The sequence below is a fragment of the Vipera berus genome, assembly GCF_964194415.1.
Source record: "Vipera berus genome assembly, chromosome: 1".
Classification (NCBI taxonomy): Eukaryota; Metazoa; Chordata; class Lepidosauria; order Squamata; family Viperidae; genus Vipera; species Vipera berus.
Window position 1 is genome coordinate 344678810 of NC_138202.1, and position 20176 is coordinate 344698985.

Here is a 20176-nt window from a genome sequence, read left to right on the forward strand (position 1 = left end):
CCTATATCTGCTCTATTCCTGTTCTCATAATTGAATTAAATGCAAGCTCTTGCCTCTGTGTCTCTTCCTGGTATTCAGTTTTGGTTTGGAAATGCTTCACTGTACATAAATGGCAACCATAAAGTTGAATGATATGAAAAGATGTAATTAACCTTGGCATTCTCAAAACTGTTCTTCCAGTATGCCTTAAGAAATAAGCGTATGTTCTGGACAATATCTATATTTTGGAATACCTTTTAAAGCACTGCTTATCAAAGTTCAGGGAAGTTTGCATGGATTACTAACGGTTAGATGTGCTTATAAATCAGTTGGGACAATGTACTGGCCCACTGGAGTGATGATTTTGAGGATGTTTCAAGAACAGGCATCCTGATCACATTGATCCCTCCTTCCATAGATTGATCAATTGTCCATTAATAAAAATGCCAAATACAATTGTAATACTTTAAAGATGAGAAGATTGATTGTGGCCTAACAGTTTGCACCGTTACCTGTTTGTGAGCAGTTAAGGTGTGTTTCAAGCATCCTGGTTCGTTTTGCGATCACAGGCTTACATTCCTCTAAAAACCCACAAGTTGTAGTATTGTTTTCTCATGATTGCAATTATTGCTTTCCCACAGGAGTGCATAGCTACAACGTGAATGAGAAGTAAATCCTCTTTCTTATATTACTTAAGCAAAGAAGTAAATCATATTTTTAAAAGCTGCAGGGTTGGCCCTTGAATTTTGTCCAAATCATCACCATCTCAACCCTCCAGTGTACTTGATAACATAGTCTAAGGTTAGGCTTCCCTGAGTTTAAGAACATGTTGCAGCCTCACCTAACCATTTCGTGCAGATGATCAATGCACGAGCAAACACCCTAAGAGCCTTGCAGGACCTAGTGGCATGGAGGCTGAGGCACGAGCAGAATTCTCCCAACACATTTCTGGAAACAAGCTTTTAGAAAGGAGCTGAGCCACCAGAAATAATGTGCTTCTCATTCTCAGATCAGAGAATCAGCCTGTCTGGAAAGATATAGAAATGTAGAGTGGGAAGAGGTCAAACTACCCGCTTACTTCAGGAATCTGAATTAAAGCATCACTGACAAGTGGCTGTCCGGTTACATCAGAAGTTGCTGAACAGTCCCACAGAATTAAGCTTGCTATCCCTACCTATCCTGTCCTCTGGCAGAGCACTCTGCAGGTCTGCCTGAATCTAAGCAGGCCTGAAACAAGACTGACAAGTATCAGATGACTGTTATGAGTACAGAGTGGCATAATTAATTGCATTGCTATCTTGCTTGTCACCATTTAAAAGCAGACCCAAATACGATACGGCAACTAACATTCAAATAGTTTCACAACATTAATAGAAGGGAGGTTCTGATGGAAAAATAGCAAGAGCAGATCTGCAGTGCAACTAATTATTGAAGAAAATGAAGAGCTCCCCTTAGCTGACTATGTTTGATTAGAGACTGGAGAGTCATGCTTTGATTTGGATTTCTGCACTGAGCAGAGTTAGAATTGGTGTCCTGATTGGCCTCCTCCACTTTTTTTTGTTTGTTCTGACTTGTCCAAACATATTAGGGTTAAGATGAGTTTCCTGAAAGGCAAATTCCTCAGTTACTTCTTGGAACTTCTCACTCTACTAAATGATTTGATTTAGTTGCAGCTGGGCAGTCCGTTCGCCCAGCTGACCAAGGATTCCTGGATTTCATCCCACAGTCCAGCATTAGAGCACATTGTGGACATATTTGTGAATGGAATTTAGGTGTGGATTGTAGAAGGCCTTTACTGCACGGCCTGCAAGGTGAAGGCTATGAATACAGGTAGTTCTCGACTTACAACCACAATTGAGCCCAAAATTTCTGCTGCTAAGTGAGATAGTTGTCAATTGAATTTTGCCCCATTTTTTTACAACCTTTCTTGCCACCGTTGTTAACTGAATCACTACAGTTGTTAATTGAGTAACATGGTTCTTAAGTAAATCTGGCTTCCCCATTGACTTTGCTTCTCAAAAGGTCACATGACCCAGGACCCTACAACGGTCATAAATATGAGTCAGTAGCTAAGGAGCTGAATTTTGATCATGTAACCGTGGGGATGCTGCAACGGTCATAAGTGTGAAAAACTGTCGTAAATCACTTTTTTCCAGTGCTGTTACACGTTGGGATACTGCTGAACAGACATAGGAAGGATTTAAGGCCCGAAAGAGGATCAAAGTTTGCATACCTCTGACTCCATCTGTCCAATTGCGCTGATTCTAAGCTCACATGAGTAGAGTAAATCTTTGTTCAATATTCTGGTTGTTTAATATCAGGCTTCTGTCTTTAACCTGAATATCACCAAACTCTCCTTATCTGTACTTCTTAGAGCATTCATGCCTCTAACTTGGATAATAGGAACATTGGTTTGGAAAACATCCTTCCCTGTCCCAAAGGTGCTTTTTCATGAGGCAACTGGACTTTCTTGTTTTTTCTTTGAAGACGTTTCGCTTCTCATCCAAGAAGCTTCTTTAGCTCAGAGTGGTTGGTGGGGAGGGGAAGGGTTTATATTGCTTGCAGACAGCTGGTCATTTGCATTGTTTTAGAGACCCTTCCCTGTCTTATTCCAGATGTTTTATGATTTGGGCCTTGTATTAGCCTGACACAAACTGATCTATTTTAGCCAACCATATCTCTAGAGTATATGGTATGGAAAGTGTTAATTTAGGGTCTCTGGCCTCCCCAATTTGCCACTTTTTAATTGCGTTCCAAATTCTTTCTTGAGTTAAACTGTATCTTAAAAAATTAAATCTAATGTAAGATTAATATTTTAATAGTGCTAATAATGAAGAGGGGAGGTGGAAGACTGCAAGTCTAGCCTAAAAGCCACAAATGAGAAAGCAGTGTAGTTATAAACTATGCATGCGCTATGAGGACAAACAATAAGCAGATCTGCTTTTTCTTTTTTCTTTTTTTTTTTGATGGAGGCAATAATGTAGGAAGCCCTCGGTGAGCAAAGTAACACAATGCAGCACACCCTGCCTTTCTCTCCTCAACATAACCCAGTGCTGTTCTTCTGTAAACTCTGGCACTGGACTGACATGTTACAAAGTGCCCAGGCTTGCATTTACTGTGTTAAGAGAGGTACAATGGGCTTATTATGTGTTTCCAGCAACTGAGGGTGGTCTGTAAAATTAATGATTGTGGCAGCTGCAAATTAAGTGAGCTCCCTAATATGTACTGTTGTTGATCCACCAAGATCAGTGTGTTTAAAATTCCTTGGTGGGAGACTAAATCTTCATAGCCATTTCCCAAGTGATGCTGGCGCCCACTGCAGTAATGTACGCAGGTCTGTTTTATGAGACCTCCTTGGATACCAGGATTTTCCTGCTTTGATTGGCAATTTCATAACCAACTCAGCATCTCTGTTAAATGTTCTGTAGCTTTATGTGGCAGGTGCATCGCGGAACTTCTTTAGGTTCCTTCACACGTTAGACTGTTTGGATGTACCTCGACTTACGACCATTTGTTTAACCATTTGTTTGAAGTTACAGTGGCACTGGAAAAAAGGACTTATCACCGCTTTTCATGCTTATGACTGTTGCAACTTCCCTCTGGTCATGCAATCAAAATTCAGATGCTTGGAAGCAGCTGGCATGTATTTATGACGGTTGCAGTGTCCTGGGGTCCCGTGATCACCTTTTGCAGCCTTCTGACAAGCAAAGTCAACGGGGAAGCCAGATTCACTAACAGCCGTGCTACTATTTTATTTATTTATTTATTTTATTTTATTTATATACCGCCCTTCTACCGAAGGACTCAGGGCGGTATACAGGGCAATAAATACCAAAAGTACAAAATACAAAAATTAAAAACAAATTAAACAATTGTGCCCGAATACAATAAATTAATTAAAAACAGTAATTAAAACCCCAAACCCATCAGACCAGGCCGGCTTGTTCAAATAAATAAGTTTTTAGATCACGTCGGAAGGAGCGAAGGTCAGGAGCCATCCGGAGCTCAACCGGTAAACGGTTCCAAAGGTCTGGCACGCCCACAGAGAACGCCCTCCCCCTGGGGGCCATCAGTCGGCATTCTCTGACCGGTGGCACCCTGAGGAGGCCCTCTCTGTGGGAGCGCACTGGGCGGAGGGAAGTTGACACCGGACGCAGGTGCTCCCTTAGGTACTCCGGACCCATGCCATGTAGGGCTTTATAGGTCATCACCAGCACCTTGAATCTCACCCGGAGGGCAACTGGAAGCCAATGAAGCTCACGGAGCAGAGGTGTAACATGGGAGTATCGGGAGACCCCCCCAACACAACTCGCGCTGCTGCATTCTGCACCAGTTGAAGCCTCCGAGTGGTCCTCAAGGGCAGCCCCATGTAGAAAGCATTGCAGTAGTCTAACCGAGAGGTCACTAACTTAACAACTGCAGTGATTCATTTAATAACTCTGATGAGGAAGGTTGTAAAAATGGGGCAAAACTTACTTAATAACTGTGTTACTTAGCAACAGAAATTTGGGTCTCAATAAGTCAAGGGCTTACCTGTACTGCTACTGAGGGTCTGGTAATCACTGCAGATCTCCACCATGTACAGAGAGCTGCGTGCCTTGCAGCAATCCGTGCATGGAAAATAATAGAGGCCAATTTGTATCTGCCTCACCGTATTCTCATATTAAATCTTGTTTCCCAAGGCCTTCTCACAACCATTCATGTTACCAGTAAGTTTCCCTCTACCAGAATTCTGATCACTAGCTATTTCGTCTGGGATGGCTACATATTAGAGTATAATTTAGGGAAAGCTGATCTATGGCAAATTATCAGCAGCTGCCATTGGCATTAGAGAACTCACAAGTTGTATAGGTCATTTTCCTGGTAGCGGCCTAGATTGGAAAAGATTCCCCAAAACAAATCTCTAATTTCTGATTAGTAAGCTTCATTAAGTTAACATATGGGTAAATTAGGACTGGAATGTTCTGCTTCTTTTTCCTGCATGCTTTCTATGTAAAGGGATCAGGCTGTATGAAGTTGAGGTAGAGCCTCAATTTCATACAAAATGTACAAAAATACCAAAATAGGTAGAGCTATTTTGGAAATAGCTGTTAGGCTCTGAAAATCAGCTTTCTCAATGTAGAGCTTCAATGTTTCTACTCTGAAACATTTCTTAGAGAAGCTTGGGAGTAGTGCATGAATATTGAAGAATGGCAGGCAACTTCAACTTCAACCATCAACTTCCAAAAGACAAAAAGAAGAAAAAATAAGTTCAGGTACCACACAATAAGACTGGACTGAGGTATCTGTGGTCCTCCAGGCATTGTTGAATTGCAGCTCCCAGAATCCCTGAATTTGAAGGCATGCCATTTGAGGTTTGAAGGGTAACCATTTATCTGCTTCTGTTCCACAGAACTACACAGCCAGTTATGAAAGTGTAACATTTCGAGTTCTTAGTGCATTACTACCAGTTTTGGAAGAATTTGTGCTGTTCTGTTTTTGTTAAAAAGTATAGAAGATTTGCCACTGTATTTCAAAGGATTGGCTTTGCTGAAGGAAATCTGGTCTGACAACATATGCACATAACTATGTTTTCATTTGTGTGCATTTCTGTGTTTGTGTGTTTGTGTTTGCCAAAGCACTTACTGTTGGCTTTTAACAAGTGCAGCTTCACCAGTAAGCTTGCTTTCATGGAAAATAAAATCAATTCCAACTTTGCGTTTCTCTCCCTTAGATCCTGTTTCAGCTCTAGATCTGGGGCAGCAGCTCCAATTGAAAGTCCAGCGCATGCACGATATTGAAACTGAGAACCAGAAACTTAGGGAAACCCTTGAGGAATACAACAAAGAATTTACGGAAGTGAAGAATCAAGGTAAGCTGAGATGTGCATCAGGGAAGATTATGTGCAAGCCCAAAAGCTTTCCTCCACTTCAAGAGCATGTGGCTCTTAAATGTTCTATCCATTAACCAGTTTTAACTAAGTTGATATTTAGTGAAGAACAACTAAAACTCAAAATTCTCAAGGATCATGACCAAGAAACAAAAGGAGTTTGTCAGAGGGGTGGAAAGTAGGGGCAGGCTTAGTTTTTGGGTGAAGTTGAGATTCCAGCTTGGTAATGCTTTAGGCCCCCTTTAGTTTAGATTCAAAGTATGACTTCAGTTTAAATCTGTTTCATAGTCAGAATCAAATTGTTTTGTTTTGTTTAAATTAGCTGATCATTTGTTCTGCTTTTTTTTAACATCCTGAAAGCCAATATTAAGACAAACTCAGTGCATTAATTTGTACCTTATGATTCCAGCAACTTCCTTAAGTACAAAATATGTGTTGTTCACAACAAAAGCTAAGTGATGCACCATTTTCTCTCCAGAATAATCTTGTGATGCTACCTCTTGCAACCTTAACTGTAGTCACAGTTTGTTTATCCCTAGGGCAGAATGCAGATAGTGAAGTAATGTAGGTTACTTATTTAAGTGGATGGGCAAACTGTTGAAGGTGTCTGTTGTACATGGAAAGGCCATTATCTTGTGGAGTAAGCACTCATCTCCCCAAATTGCTCCGGGTTTTGTTGGAGGAGGGGGCTGAAGGGGAACCGATGAGCACATACGTGCAGGATATGTGCCTTTGCAGTAAGCCATATCCTGAAGCAGCAATGAGAAGAGAATGCATTCTGGGGGGGACTTTCTCGAAAAGTGTCCAATTCTGGTCATTATGAGGCTTGAGAGTGTTCAGTTGCAAAGTTGAGTAACAATTTTAAACATTTAGATCTGTGATCAGATAATATCAAGAATAGAGAGTCTACTTCAAAGCATTACCTTAATTCATTTTTTTCACAAGGAATGCAGCTTTGTAACATCAGAGATAATGGGAGTAACCCCTTCCCAATAATTTATGTGTGTTTGTGTTTTAACATTTCACTTCCTTTCCATCACACATAATAATTAGCAACGGTTCAGCTGAAAAAAGCAGTAGTTTGAACAGTGTAGATTTGTAACTGCCTGTCCAAGTAAAGAATTCTTCAGTTGCTAATAAAAGCTAGGTAGAGTAAAGGGAATAATATAATGGATCCCCTGGAACAAGAAAGCCTGCTCTGCTGTCTGGTGGATTTTCCCCTAAAAAAAGAAAGGGCGGGGGGGGGGGAGAGAACCTATCAACCATTCTTACACCCATTCTGACAAATGACACCCATTTGGAAGAATAGGTTCACAGGACTGTGGCATTCACTTAATGACCACGGTGATTCACTTCACCACCACAAAAAATGTCATAAAACAGAATCTGGTCATGTGGGTGCCTTGACTTACAACGGTAGCAGCTTACGACAGAAAAATCCAGTCCCGTTTATACAGTCATTGATAATATTACACGGTATCTCTTGCCGTTTCATTTTTCTGTGCACACACATTAGACAAATGTGTGCTATGCTTCCTGACAAAAGTCCATTGATCCTGCTCAAACCTCAAACATTTAAAGTTCAATTTAGCATTTAGGGAATAAAAATCTCCAAAGGGACTCATAGCCATTGATTTTGTGTCAGAGTTGAAGAGCTAAAGTTTTAAGTCATGCTGCTGCTGCTGTTCTTGCTGTTGTACTGCAAGGCAGGAAGAACTCTGCTGTACAATCAGGTCCGGTGGCTTGTTACTCATTTTCTTTCTCTTGTTGGCTTGTTTTTTTCTCCCTCTCCCCCTCTCTCCCCCCCCCCCCCCAAAAAAAAAGAGGTGACAATAAAAGCACTTAAAGAGAAAATTCGGGAATATGAGCAGACCCTGAAGAATCAAGCAGAGAACATAGCTCTTGAAAAAGAACAAAAGTTGCAAAATGACTTTGCTGAGAAAGAAAGGTAGGTTAACATACGTGTGCATACAAATAACAGTGGCTGTTGCTTGGTGGCTTGGCACCAGCTGGCAATCGATTAAAATACACCCACCCACTCTGGTCCTTTCCACTCTTTCCCCCTATTCTTTTTAAAAGTCTGACTCTGACTTTAGCATCTCAAATAGAATGTGAAATCAGTATGTATATCCCCAATTAGTATTATTGTGCTAATGTGACAATTAGAATTACTATTTGTAGCATATTTGACGTCTTTTGAATATCCTGAGCATTTTATAGAAACTCCCCTAAATATGAATAAAACAGAAAATTTGACAAGGCAGCAAAATGCTAGAGTTGTGATGGAATCAGCCAACCCATAAGTCTAATACATAAGTAAATAATCAACCAGCAAACAATTATATTACATTTGAAAAGCTTGGTAAATTAGCACATTTCTAAAAATTAAATTTGAATATGTTGGGAAATATAATTTTATGGAAATATGTTCTAAATCTCTCCCTGTCCCTGTTTGATCTTCATGTCCTGAGCGAGGATCCAGGATCTTTGGTTTTAAAATTTGTAAATCAGCTGGCTGTAGCTCAGTATCACGGCATAAATGTTTGTAAAATTAACTCTGTTACCCTGAGCTACAAGTAGGCTGAACCATTGTGGCACATACTTTTATGTGATGGCCTCTTTCCCTATCCGGGCAACCAGCCTCTCCCACTTAATTGCTTGGCCATTAGGGCTTCGTGTTGAACTCCCGTGAGAGGTGGGTGGCACATTGAGATGGCCTCATAATAAATGCCAAACGATGTGGAATTTGTACACAGTAAATCTGGTGGAACATTTTGAAAGCTTGAGCTAAAGTGCGAACAATGACTTTGAACTGGCTCTAGTTTTGATTGTTCAGAGCAACCCAATTTTAAAAAGAGAAGAACTCTCCAGTATAGATCAGTGCAACTTTTTCAGATGTCGGGCTCATTGCACTGACTGGCATGCTGAAGGCTGAATGCCCAATACCAGAACAAAGAAGTGGGCAGAATGGGGACAAAAACTTAACATTACTTAGTTAAACTTTTGGCTGAACACAATTAATGAAATACAACTTAATATAAGTACATCAAGGTTGCAATTTTCCCCTTCTGCCTTATTAAAAATTAAAATTTTAAAGAGGTGCTCTGGGAGAGTTGTGCATCCTTCCTCTATTACCCATGGGCCATTTCTATGGAGTTTTTGTCCCTTTGGTTAACCTTTTCCACAAGGATTTACCATGAGAGCCTTTTGCAGAAGCTGTGAGAAAATATGCGGGTGTAGGCTTTCATGATGGCATCTATGAAGCAGTGATGACTATATGCGTTGAAAGGCCATGGCCTATTTTCCTAGACTGCATCTATTCAGCCTAAAAGCTCATCACTGCTCCAAGAGAACATTGTAAATGTACTCAGAGAAGATAGCTTGTTATCAGAAAGCCAAAAATTGTGTCACCTCATGCACTCCTAATTCATAAGTTCCATCCAAATGTTATCTTCTTCTAACTAAGAGATTCATGTTCACCCAGTAGGAGGACTCCTTTGGTGTACCTCTATGTGTGAAACTGTGTTTATTGTTTATTCTAAACACACACACACACACACACACACACACACACACACACACACATACCAATGTATCCTACAAGAATTGATCACGTCTTCAGTTTCTTGGTGCTAATGTAATTCTCTGTTTGCAGAATGTTGCAAGAGACGCAGATATCAACAGCCTCAAAGCTGGAGGAAACCGAACACAAACTGCAGACGTTACAAACAGGTTGGCTGGTCTCCACCTTCTATTGACTGATAATGATGGAGAAAAATAAGGGAGTGGGTAGGCTTGGAAGTTCATCCATGCAAGGGTTGCTTCAACTTTTCAGCCTGGAGCATCTGTAATACTAATACATTTTGAAACTGGTATAGAAGCTGGTTGATCGGTGTTCATTAAAAATGAGGTAAAAATCGTGTTCTACAATCATTCCTATTAAAACCTAAAAAGAATTCAAATGAGGAAGGAGAATTGTGGATGAGAGCATTTGGATCCACAGCACACTGCTTATCTTTTAGGCGTGACTTAAGAACTATTAAGAACCATTCCCCAGCATACTGGCTGGGGAATTCTGGGAATTGAAGTCTGCTCACCTTCAAGTTGCCAAGCTTGAGAAGACACTGCTGTAGACTTTAGCAGGGATGCTCATCAACATTTCTAGCCACTCCATATGAACAGCTAAACCTTTTAAGCAGCTGATGGAGACCACTGATTTGATGGATCTAAAGTGGTTCAAAGGTCTAGGCCTTAAATGTCATTGAAACAACTTGACCTATGTTTTTGCAGAGTGGGAGTCATTCTCTCTTCTGCATTCCCAAATGAAATCTTTATGCTGATTTGTGGATGCTTTTGGGGCCAAAGATGGATGTGTTACAGTTTTGTGTGTGTGTGTGTGTGTGTGTGTGTGTTGCATCCTATATATGGAAAGAATATAAGAAAATTATTCCCACATCAGCAAAAATATGTGTGAATGTCCATTCAGTAGCAGCAAATATAAATTTCTTAGTCATGTAATGGTGGTCAGGACTGACAGCCGAAAGTTGTGGTCTTAGGTAAGTAAGCACTTGGGATCCTTGGAGCCATTGGTGGAGCAGTGGGCTAATGCCTCCTTAAGTAACACCAGCTGCCCGCAATTAGTGCAGGTTCGAGTCCCACCAGGCTCAAGGTTGACTCAGCCTTCCATCCTTCCGAGGTAGGTAAAATGAGGACCCAGATTGTTGGGGGCAATTAAGCTGACTTTGTAATAATGCCGCTTGGGGTGTGTGTGAAAGCCCTAATAAGCAGGCATATACATAGAATGAAGGCTACTGCTAAGCTTGTAAGCCGCCCTGAGTCTTCGGAGAAGGGCGGGATATAAATGGAATTAAAATTAAAAAAAATTAAAAAAAATTAATGGCTTAAGATGGAGAGAGATGCTATATAACATCTGTCTCATCTCAGGATCACAGAGAAGCTTGGAGTGAGGTGGAGAAGTTCTCTGACTTTGCCCTAACTAGATGCAGGAGGCTGATTTTTCATTCACAAAAGAAATGAATGCCCTTTCTCCTGCTCATCTCTTTTCTACCAGAGCTGGTCTCTAGCTTATCACCTTATGCTCACCTACTAGAGCTGCGCTTCTGTCCCCATTACCTTCCCACTCAAAGCTGAAACAGGTCCCTAGATAACTGTGAACAAGGGGTTCAAGTCACAAGAACCCCTCTATAAATGGCATACAGCTTCACGAGATGAAGCAGAAAAAAGATCTAGAAACTTTCACCGTTCCTGAAAAAGAATGGCGGTTGGCTTTGAACTCTTTGTGTGTCTCTGTGTATTTTCTAAAGGAAAGAATTCAAAAATGCTTTTAAGCATTGTTTTTCTGCAATGCGATTTTGTTTGGTCAGGGAGAAGGCTTAATGTAAGATGATTTTTCAGAAAGAGCACAGTTCATAGCTCAGTAGTAATTGAGTAGCTGCTGTTACTTTTAAAAAAAAAAACCTTTTTCTTTTTTCTTTTCCATCCTTCAGCCTTGGAAAAAACACAGACAGAATTATTTGACCTGAAGACAAAATACGATGAGGAAATGACAGCAAAGTAAGAACTTTCAAATCTTCCTTCAGCACAAATGACTTGTGTTAACCTACTGCTATCTCTGAGGGCAACGGTAAATACAGATAGTCCTTGAGTTACAATAGTAATCGGACCCGGAATTTCTGTCACTAAATGATGTAGTCATACAGCATGATTTTATGTGATTGCGTTGTTTAGCAACATCAATCCTGGCACTCTCCGTTGCTGCCATTAACCAAATTCCACTTGTTGTTTGCCAAGGACCCATCCCAATCGAAGCCATTCCAGGCTTGGTCCATCCGAGCCCCAAACCTCAGTTCTTCCTATTCTGGGAGTTAAAAGTCCACCTATTTTAAAACTGCCAGGGTTGAGAAAAAGTGATCTATGTACAACCTTCTCCTGATCGATTGTCTGAGGAAAAAACATGGATAAGGCCACTGAAATGTTTTTCGCCCAGAACCTCTCTTGAATTGGAAGCTGTGTGATGACGTAAGTCATGCTGTAGTAAAGAAAAAGTGGGAACCACTCAGAGAACCTTTACAGTTTCTGTAAAACAGGTGGCAGCCAAAACAGCTTACCCAGTTGGGCCATTTCCTGGCCCCATTTCATTTTGCCCTGATCTTTGAGTTAACAATTCCCTCAGGAAAGCAATTCAGTGTGGCTCTATATTTGCTTGCTGATTTGCTTGTTGAGAGCAGCCTTTCCCAATGCGCTGGATGACGACTCAAATCATTGGCTACGCACGTATGAGAGAGTGAGTGATGAGGCCTATTCTCTGGCACATCTGGAGGTTTGCACCATTTGTAGCCACTGTGTCTCTCCATCTGCCAGCCTTCAATAAAAGAAAAATTGATTGTGGTTTTAATTCTTGAGTGCATAATGAATCCGAGGTAAAACTGTGTTTCGGGGTGGACTTGCATAATGGGAGAGTGTATTAGAAGCATCAGTGTTTTGAAGGATGCTGTTCCCTTTCAGTTTTTTTGTCAGAAATTGAGCAGACAGGTTCTTCAACGAGAGGAATAAAAGAAGCAGCTATCTTCCCAACAGGACAGCTGCTGCAGCAAAATGCCTAATTTCTATGGAGCCCAGGCAGGGAAATGACACCAGGCCAATGTTAAACTCTTCTAAGAATCCTTTGCAGTATATAAGTATTTGGAAAGTATTCTTGGAAATGTTGCAAGTGAGAAATTGTACATTGGCCTTTTGTCGGCTGCAGGAATGAGAAGCTGATAGTGACTTTATCCCTTCTTTTTTTTATTGAAAAGTTTTATAAAAGTTACAATATAAACCCCAAAACCAACCCCCCCCTAAACCCCCCCTCTCCCTCCCCCACTTCCCAGAGCTGAGTACAGGGTTACAAATATAATAATCATAATCTAACTAACATTAACCAACTATATAAATAACCAAGTCCATAATGCGCTTTAACTCCCCTTTAACATAAATATAAACAGATTAAAAGTAAACATAATAATAATAAAAACATAAACAAATTAATATCCTAATTATTAAACAATACAATATCCAAGTTGTTAAACAATACTAATACTAAAAATAATAATATCATATAATTAAAACTAATAAAAATTCCACTATAATAAACTATTAATAATAATAATACTCTAAAATTTACTCATAGGCTAAATGGAACTTTTTAGTCTCATATTTATTCTGAATATAATCTATCCATCTTCTCCAGACCGAAATGTATCTTTCTTGTGAATGATCCTTCAAATAAGCAGAAATCTTAGCCATTTCTGCTAAATTTGACACTTTAAGCGTCCATTCTTCTATAGTAGGCAAGTAATCCTTCTTCCAATATTGCCCTACCAATAACCTTGCAGCTGTTATCAAATTCAACATCAAGTTAATTTCTTTAGTATCACAATCTGTAATAACACCCAATAAAAATAATTGTGGAATAAACTTTCTCTTGAAAATCTTTTGAATGTTCCACCAAAACTTAATCCAAAAAGCTTTTATATTTCTACAAGTCCACCAGATATGAAAATAAGTAGCATCCAAACTGCCACATCTCCAACATTTGGGCTGTAAATTAGGATACATACAAGACAACTTTTTAGGATCCAGATGCCATCTATAAAACATTTTATAAAAATTTTCTCTTAAATTTTGGGCCTGGGTAAATTTTACATTTCTAACCCAAATTACCTCCCATATATCCAATGGAATCGGTTCTTGAATATTTTGGGCCCACTTTACCATACAATCTTTAACTAATTCCATTTCCGAATCCAATTCTATTAAATTCTCTTTATATGCGCTCGATTTTGATCTTTAATCTGTTTTACCAAATTCTCATCCATTAATGTAATACCAACCTTTTGATCTAACTTCCACCTAGCTAACAATTGAGTATACTGAAACCAAGACTGTACAATATTTTCTTGCTTTAGACTTTATCCCTTCTTTATGAGAAGCTGAGGGTAACTTTATCCCCACTCCACTTTTTAAAAATGTTCTTTACAGGATCAGTTCCAGTTTTGGAATTGGTATTCAGAACAGTTTCAGGTCAATCCATCCTCCATTTTGAGATTTGAAATTTAAACCAAAAAAATTAAAAAGTAGAGAAGATACAATGGCAAGGGGCTGGGCTGTTTTCTTAAACTGTTGTTAAACACAACAGTTTTCTTAAACACAATTTACAGCCCCCAAAACCTGGATATGGTTCCAAGAACCCTAAGCTGCTGACTAGTAATTTTAATGTGCTCTGTGTGAATAATTAATAAGTAATATTAATCCATATTTATTTTTTACATTCTGGGCTCATTCACCCACTTGTAGCACTTGGTCCCTGATCCCAAGCAGCTCTTGGCTTAAAAATGGTTCCATGTGCGTGTTTTTATATATAAATGTATATGTAAAAAAAGCATAAGGCTAAGTCAACTTCTCATTGTCTGATGCTCTGTAGATTGTAGCTCCTTGAGTTCTCACCCAGCATAAACTTTGGTTGGGAATTCAGAAAGGTATAGTCACAACAGTTCTGGATCACTACCAGGCTATGGCATGCTGTTTTAAGCACATATGATGGCATTAGCCTACACTCTTTCCCTGTTTTAATTTTCAGGTTGTGTGAGGGCTGGGACAAGTTTTCATTGTCCATGTAACTTAGTAGCAAGTCACAAAAATAGTAGATGATCATTTCAAAGAACAATAATAATAATAATAATAATAATAATAATAATAATAATAATAATAATAATAATAATAATAATAATAATAATGAAGAAGCTAAATAGCTCTGGAACATTAGAATTGAAACAGACAGACACCTGCCACATAATACCCCAGCCTTAACAAATGTTAATAAGAAAGAGAAAAAAATGTCTGGATAGTGGATGTGGCAATACTGGGAGAAGCAGAAGAGAAAGAACTGCAGAAGATAACAAAATACAAAGACCTGCAAATAGAACGGCTGTGGGGGGGGGGGGAAGCAAAGGTAGCACCAGTAGTAATAGGCTCCTTGGGTGCAGTCCCAAAACAACTGGAGCACCATTGGCTTTGATAAAATCACCATTAGTCAATTGCAAAAGGCAGCTTTACTCAGGATAACTTACATCCTATGACAATACTTTTAACACTCTCAACAACAATATCTGCCTATCTCGGGTCCTTGGGAAGGACTCCATAGCTAGATAAAAATGCCCAATCCAGTCTAAAGATCTGGCTGACTGTGCAACTGACCAGTAATAATATTTTTGATATCTTTGTTGATATATGCTAGCAATTAAGATTTTCACTGCTGTGCTAGGCCTTTGACCTTTTTAATTCCCAATTATGTTGAACATATTTTTTATCTCTTATTCGGTAAAACGATTTATGGCCTAAATATGCGTATTAACTACTTAATGGAAAATATATCCTTCTGCTCTTTATGGTGATGGTTAATTCTTCGTTATTTTGTTATTATTATAAATACCGGCAAACAAAATCTTGCAACCCTTCCTTCCATCTCTTGAAATGAAGGTGTTAATGGCCAAAATAAAAATCGCTTTCTAGCATGTCAGCTGGGTTCTCAGAAGCTGAAATCGACAAGACACCATCAGTAAAGTTTTCCATGTGTAGGCTTGAAATAAAATGTAATTAGGGCTTTATGTGCAGAACAAGGGTCCATTGATGACTACAGCTGGTCTTTGTTTTCTTCTGTCACTGAGTGTGGGAGGTAAAAAAAAAGTGGTCCTCTTCATGTTTATTAATGCAGGATTCCTGAGACAAATGGCAAGCATAGTTTAATGTTTGTTGGAACATGGAGGGGCTTGCCAAAATAGTTGTGTAAGAAAATTTCAAGGTTTTTAAATTGCGGCTGTTTCTGAGTTAAAAAAATTGGATGATGTGGAGCTGCACGTTTCCATATTAGAGGCAAGCTGAGCAGGAGAGAGAGTTAGCAGAAAGGGTGAGCAGGCATGTCAAACTGCCGGCCTGCGGGCCGGATGCGTCATCCCGAAACAGTGCCCACCCCATTGCCGGCAATGGGGAAAAATCGCAATACGTCACGCGACGTCGTGCCTGGTGTAGAGCAATGTTTCCCAACCGTGACCAGTTGAAGATGTGTGGACTTCAACTCTCAGAATCCTGATTGGGAAATTCTGGGAGTAGAAGTCTACACATCTTCAAGTGGCCAAAGGGCCAAGGTTGAGAAACCATGGCTTAGAGCAACCAAGAATGAGAAGGAGAGTTGGCACCAAATTGATTGGAAGGGTGGACCAGAGAGGGAGAGATATGGCTGATTTGATTTACAGGCAATGAGCAGAGAAGGGGCAGAGCTGCCCAAGTAGCAATGAATTTTGCAGGCAGGAGAATACAGGTTTAATCTTGGCATCTCAAGAAGTAATCAAGAAAAGTTATTCTTTGGCTCAGACTGCAACATTTTACTTGGTCAGATTAGACAATATGCATCAGTGAGGGCAGGGATGCATGATCTGATTTCCAGGCAAAACGTCATGAATCAGGGATCGGCAACCTTTTCAACAAATGGCTAAAATTTTCAGTTCAAAGTTTTGTGAATGGCTGCCATTCAGTTACAAACCCTGCAGATTAAGTATGATCAGCATTTGCATAAACTGTTCAGTACCCCTATCTGCACTTATTCTAGAGAAGACAGCTCAATATTTGGAGCATTTATCTTAACCATGAATCTTTTTCATGGATTTTGTATGAAATAAATTCTCTTTCTTGTAGTGCTTTTACAGTGGTACCTCAGTACTCATCGTTAATTAGTTCCGGGAGGCACAATGAGTACCAAAAATAACAAGTACCAAACAGATTTTTCCCATATGAAATGATGTATTAGGTCATCCAGCAACCAACGTTGAAAAATTGTAGCTTGCACATTGAGTACCAAACAAATCATGAGTACTGAGACAAAAAAATTTGCATCAAAATGCATCAGATGAGTTTCAAAGCAGTTGTGACTTGTTTCATGGTTTCCTTGTCCTTTCCTCAGCTGCTGTTTGTTAAGAAATATCTCCATTTGCCAGTGAGATGGTGAGGCATCATATCCTTCCCCACCAGTGCTCCTTTTCAGCCATAGCTGAGGACCGTGGCAAGCCCAAGACATGCATTTTTAATGTGGAACTTTATACCCTGGTCTTGGAGCATAGCAGTTGTGCAGCCCTCTCTGGAGCTTTTAAGATTTAAGGCTTGGATGAACAAAGCCCAAGCTCAGGATAGTCCGCATGAGCCAACATTAACCCTTGTGCCTCCACGACATAGAACAGTAAATTTCCTTGCAAAAAAGGGCAGGAGAACATTTCCAGTGGTTTGTGTGTTGAATGCTTACTTTTCAGCAATGCAAAATTGATTGCATTGATACCTCCATCAACTGTTATATTCTTTTGGTATTTTAGAACATTTCCTTCCTTTTGAATTGCTAGATTCCTTCCCCACTTTTTTTAAAAAGGAAGTATAGGACTTACGGAGGGCTGAATGTATACAAGGGTCTTCTAGTGAATCAAACCAATGGTGTCTTTTTCCACTGAGTTTCCACATCTCTTCAAACAATTTGGATTCTCCTTAAGTTGACACTAGTCTACTCCTATAACAAGATCCAGTACTGGATGTTTCCTTGGGGATGTTACTTTAAGAATGTCATAATAACAACCTTTTAGAGTTCTCCCCGCCCTTCCTTCCTTTGCTGTACTTTTATTTGTGTATCTACTGAAGAATGAGAATTACAAACTATAGACATTTTTAGAGGTGTAGCTGCCTTAGTGTGTCACAGCAAGGTCAACAGGTAGTCAGATGACACCTTAAAGACTTAGTAAATTGTCCTGATGACCATCATTATTGCAACCTTGGCTTTTCGAGTGCATCTTTGCTGCATTTAACATATCTTCATCCTTGTCTTCTCCGCTACATTAAAGTGCTTGAAAGTTTGTATGAAACATCTTTTGGGGTTAATTGGGACAAGATTTCTTTACAGCAGCATTTCCAAAGATGTACAAATATCTACACCAGTCCCAAATTAGATTCACAAAAAAAGATATATTCTTCATCAGTCTTTCCAGTCAATGGGAATGTGGGACAAACATAGAATTGCACCTAATGGCTCTTACCTGCACATGGAAAATTTCCCATCTTGGTAGGAATTAGTCAGCATAAAGGTTTTTTTTGCATCCCCATTGCAAAACTACTTTCCGTAAAAATTTGTTTCAAATTCCAGATTTCATTATTCCTATAAATCAGTGTTACTTAACCTCAGTAATTTTATGTCGGGTGGACTTCAACCCAGAAATTTTGGACACAGTTGCGGGCATAAATCAAGGACTACCTGTAAATATTACATTTATAGCATCAGCAAATTTCTTATTATACTTTTGGGTTGATAACTCAAAAATTAGTTTACAATTCCAGCTACTTTGCACTGTGCCTTTGTAGGGACAAATCTTTACTTCAGATATTGCTATATGCAGTCACCTGCATATAGCAATCTCTGGAAATAGTGCAAGGCATCTCCAGAAATAGTTCTGGGTGTTGCCTTTTCTGCCACATAGCTAATATGTGAACAACTGCATAAGACAAAAGACAAAGAGAGGAAAGATACATCTATAGAGTTCCCATCCATAATGGTAAAAGGAGTTTTGTGCATTTAAAAACGTGATAGTGAGAGATGTTAACTTCAGAGAGTCAGACTGGGTACAAAGCAGGCAGAGGTGTTAATGGCACTCACGAAGGATTTATTCTTGAGCAGTGTTTAAAGTGTTTGCCTTGAGCCCTTTTAAATCACACTCACATTTTCAAGTGATATCCCAGAAATACATCTGTGCTGCTGCTTAAATCAGAGCAAGGGCTTGCGTTCCAGCCAAAACGTTTTCCCATGAGACCAGCAGGACAAGGAGAAAAATACTAGTATAGTAATAATAATTTTAAAAAGACTGTTAAAAAAAGGCCAGGCCAAAAAAAAATTGTCTGGACAGGAAAACTCCTTCAGAAGCTCAGTTACTGGGTTACAATCAGCCCTTAGAAAGGCCTGAGAAGTTTAGTTTTCTTCATAAAGGAATTGGCAGGAGTTTTGCCCTGTTTCCTGACCCCAGTTGCAGTTGTTTCCAAGTTGGATCATAAAATTCTTCCTGACATCACTGAGCTCAGGAATTCTGTTTTTGCAACAGGAAGGTGCTCTGATTTGAATCAAATTATTGGGAGGGAGGTCAATCCTTTTTTGCTGTGTCATTTCCTGACCGAAACCTTTCTGCTTTTTTCTGAGTATAGGGCTACACGTAATATGCCCATACCTCCTGTTAGCTTAAGTGGAAGGAAAAACAAGTCCATGTTCTAATGGAAGTTTTGGCCACAGATCATATGTGGGAGAATGTGAAGGGGAAGAACATTTTACCAACCCCGGGCTGATCAAAATCTGACTTAATTTTAAAAGCAGCTTTAACCCTTTAGAAGAAAATAAAGGGTCCGGCAAGAAGTCTTTTAAGCCAGATTTGATCTTCAACTTAACTCTATCAACTGATGGGCCAGTGTAACTTTCCTTGCCTGACCATAATGGCTGAGAAATGTTGTGGAGACCTTTAGCCCAACACATCTGGAGAACAGCAAGACAGAATTGTGTGAAGGTTGTGTTAACACAGGGCAGCGGATTAAGGAGATATCATTGTCAGTGAAGACTAGAAATTATTTGGTGCCATTTGCAGCATTTTTAAATAGTGAATAGCATAAAGCTGGAAAATTGAAAATACAACCAGACGAAGACAGGATTCACTTTCTGCTCATGGGACTCACCTCTTTATATAACATTGTAAACCGTTGCTCATTCATCTACATATCCCAATTTCAGATTTAATTTTTAATGCTAGTATGTTAGAGCTGGGGTCCCCACTACCGGGCCTTGAGCCCTTAAGAACCAGGCTGCGGAAGTACTGGACGAGGGTGTGTGCACACATATCCCCACTCACTTGAGCAGGGGACAAGTACATGTGCGTGCGCTCTGTTTGCGCAAGCGGTGGTTGTGCTTGCCCGCCGCTCGTGCAAATGGAGCTGTGCTCATGCACACTTGTCTGCCCCTCACACTAAACCATCCCCCCCTCTCTTCCCCCGCCAGTCTGCAAAGCTGGAAAGATTGGCACAGGAATAGATTTAGTTATATTTCAAAGATATCACCCAGGAGCCGAGGCAATGTTGCTCTCATAGCATGCCTATTTTGTCCTCAAGGCATCCATAGAGCCACTAGAAACTCATCTAGGGAGGCTTGTTTGTAAATACATTAATATGGTCCATAATTCTTGACTGTGAGCTGTATATTAAAAGTATACA

At 39.8% G+C, this 20176-nt stretch overlaps 1 protein-coding gene across 2 annotated transcripts in view; it reads left to right on the top strand.

Moving 5' to 3' along the window:
* CUX1 (cut like homeobox 1) overlaps positions 1-20176 on the top strand; it is a 346988-nt gene that overhangs the window by 174755 nt on the left and 152057 nt on the right. For both annotated transcript variants that reach the window (XM_081318569.1, XM_081318568.1), the window contains exons 5-8: positions 5693-5830; positions 7673-7796; positions 9504-9580; positions 11356-11422. In XM_081318569.1, coding sequence (XP_081174695.1) covers positions 5693-5830; positions 7673-7796; positions 9504-9580; positions 11356-11422 — 406 coding nt within the window. The remainder of the gene's footprint in view (positions 1-5692; positions 5831-7672; positions 7797-9503; positions 9581-11355; positions 11423-20176) is intronic.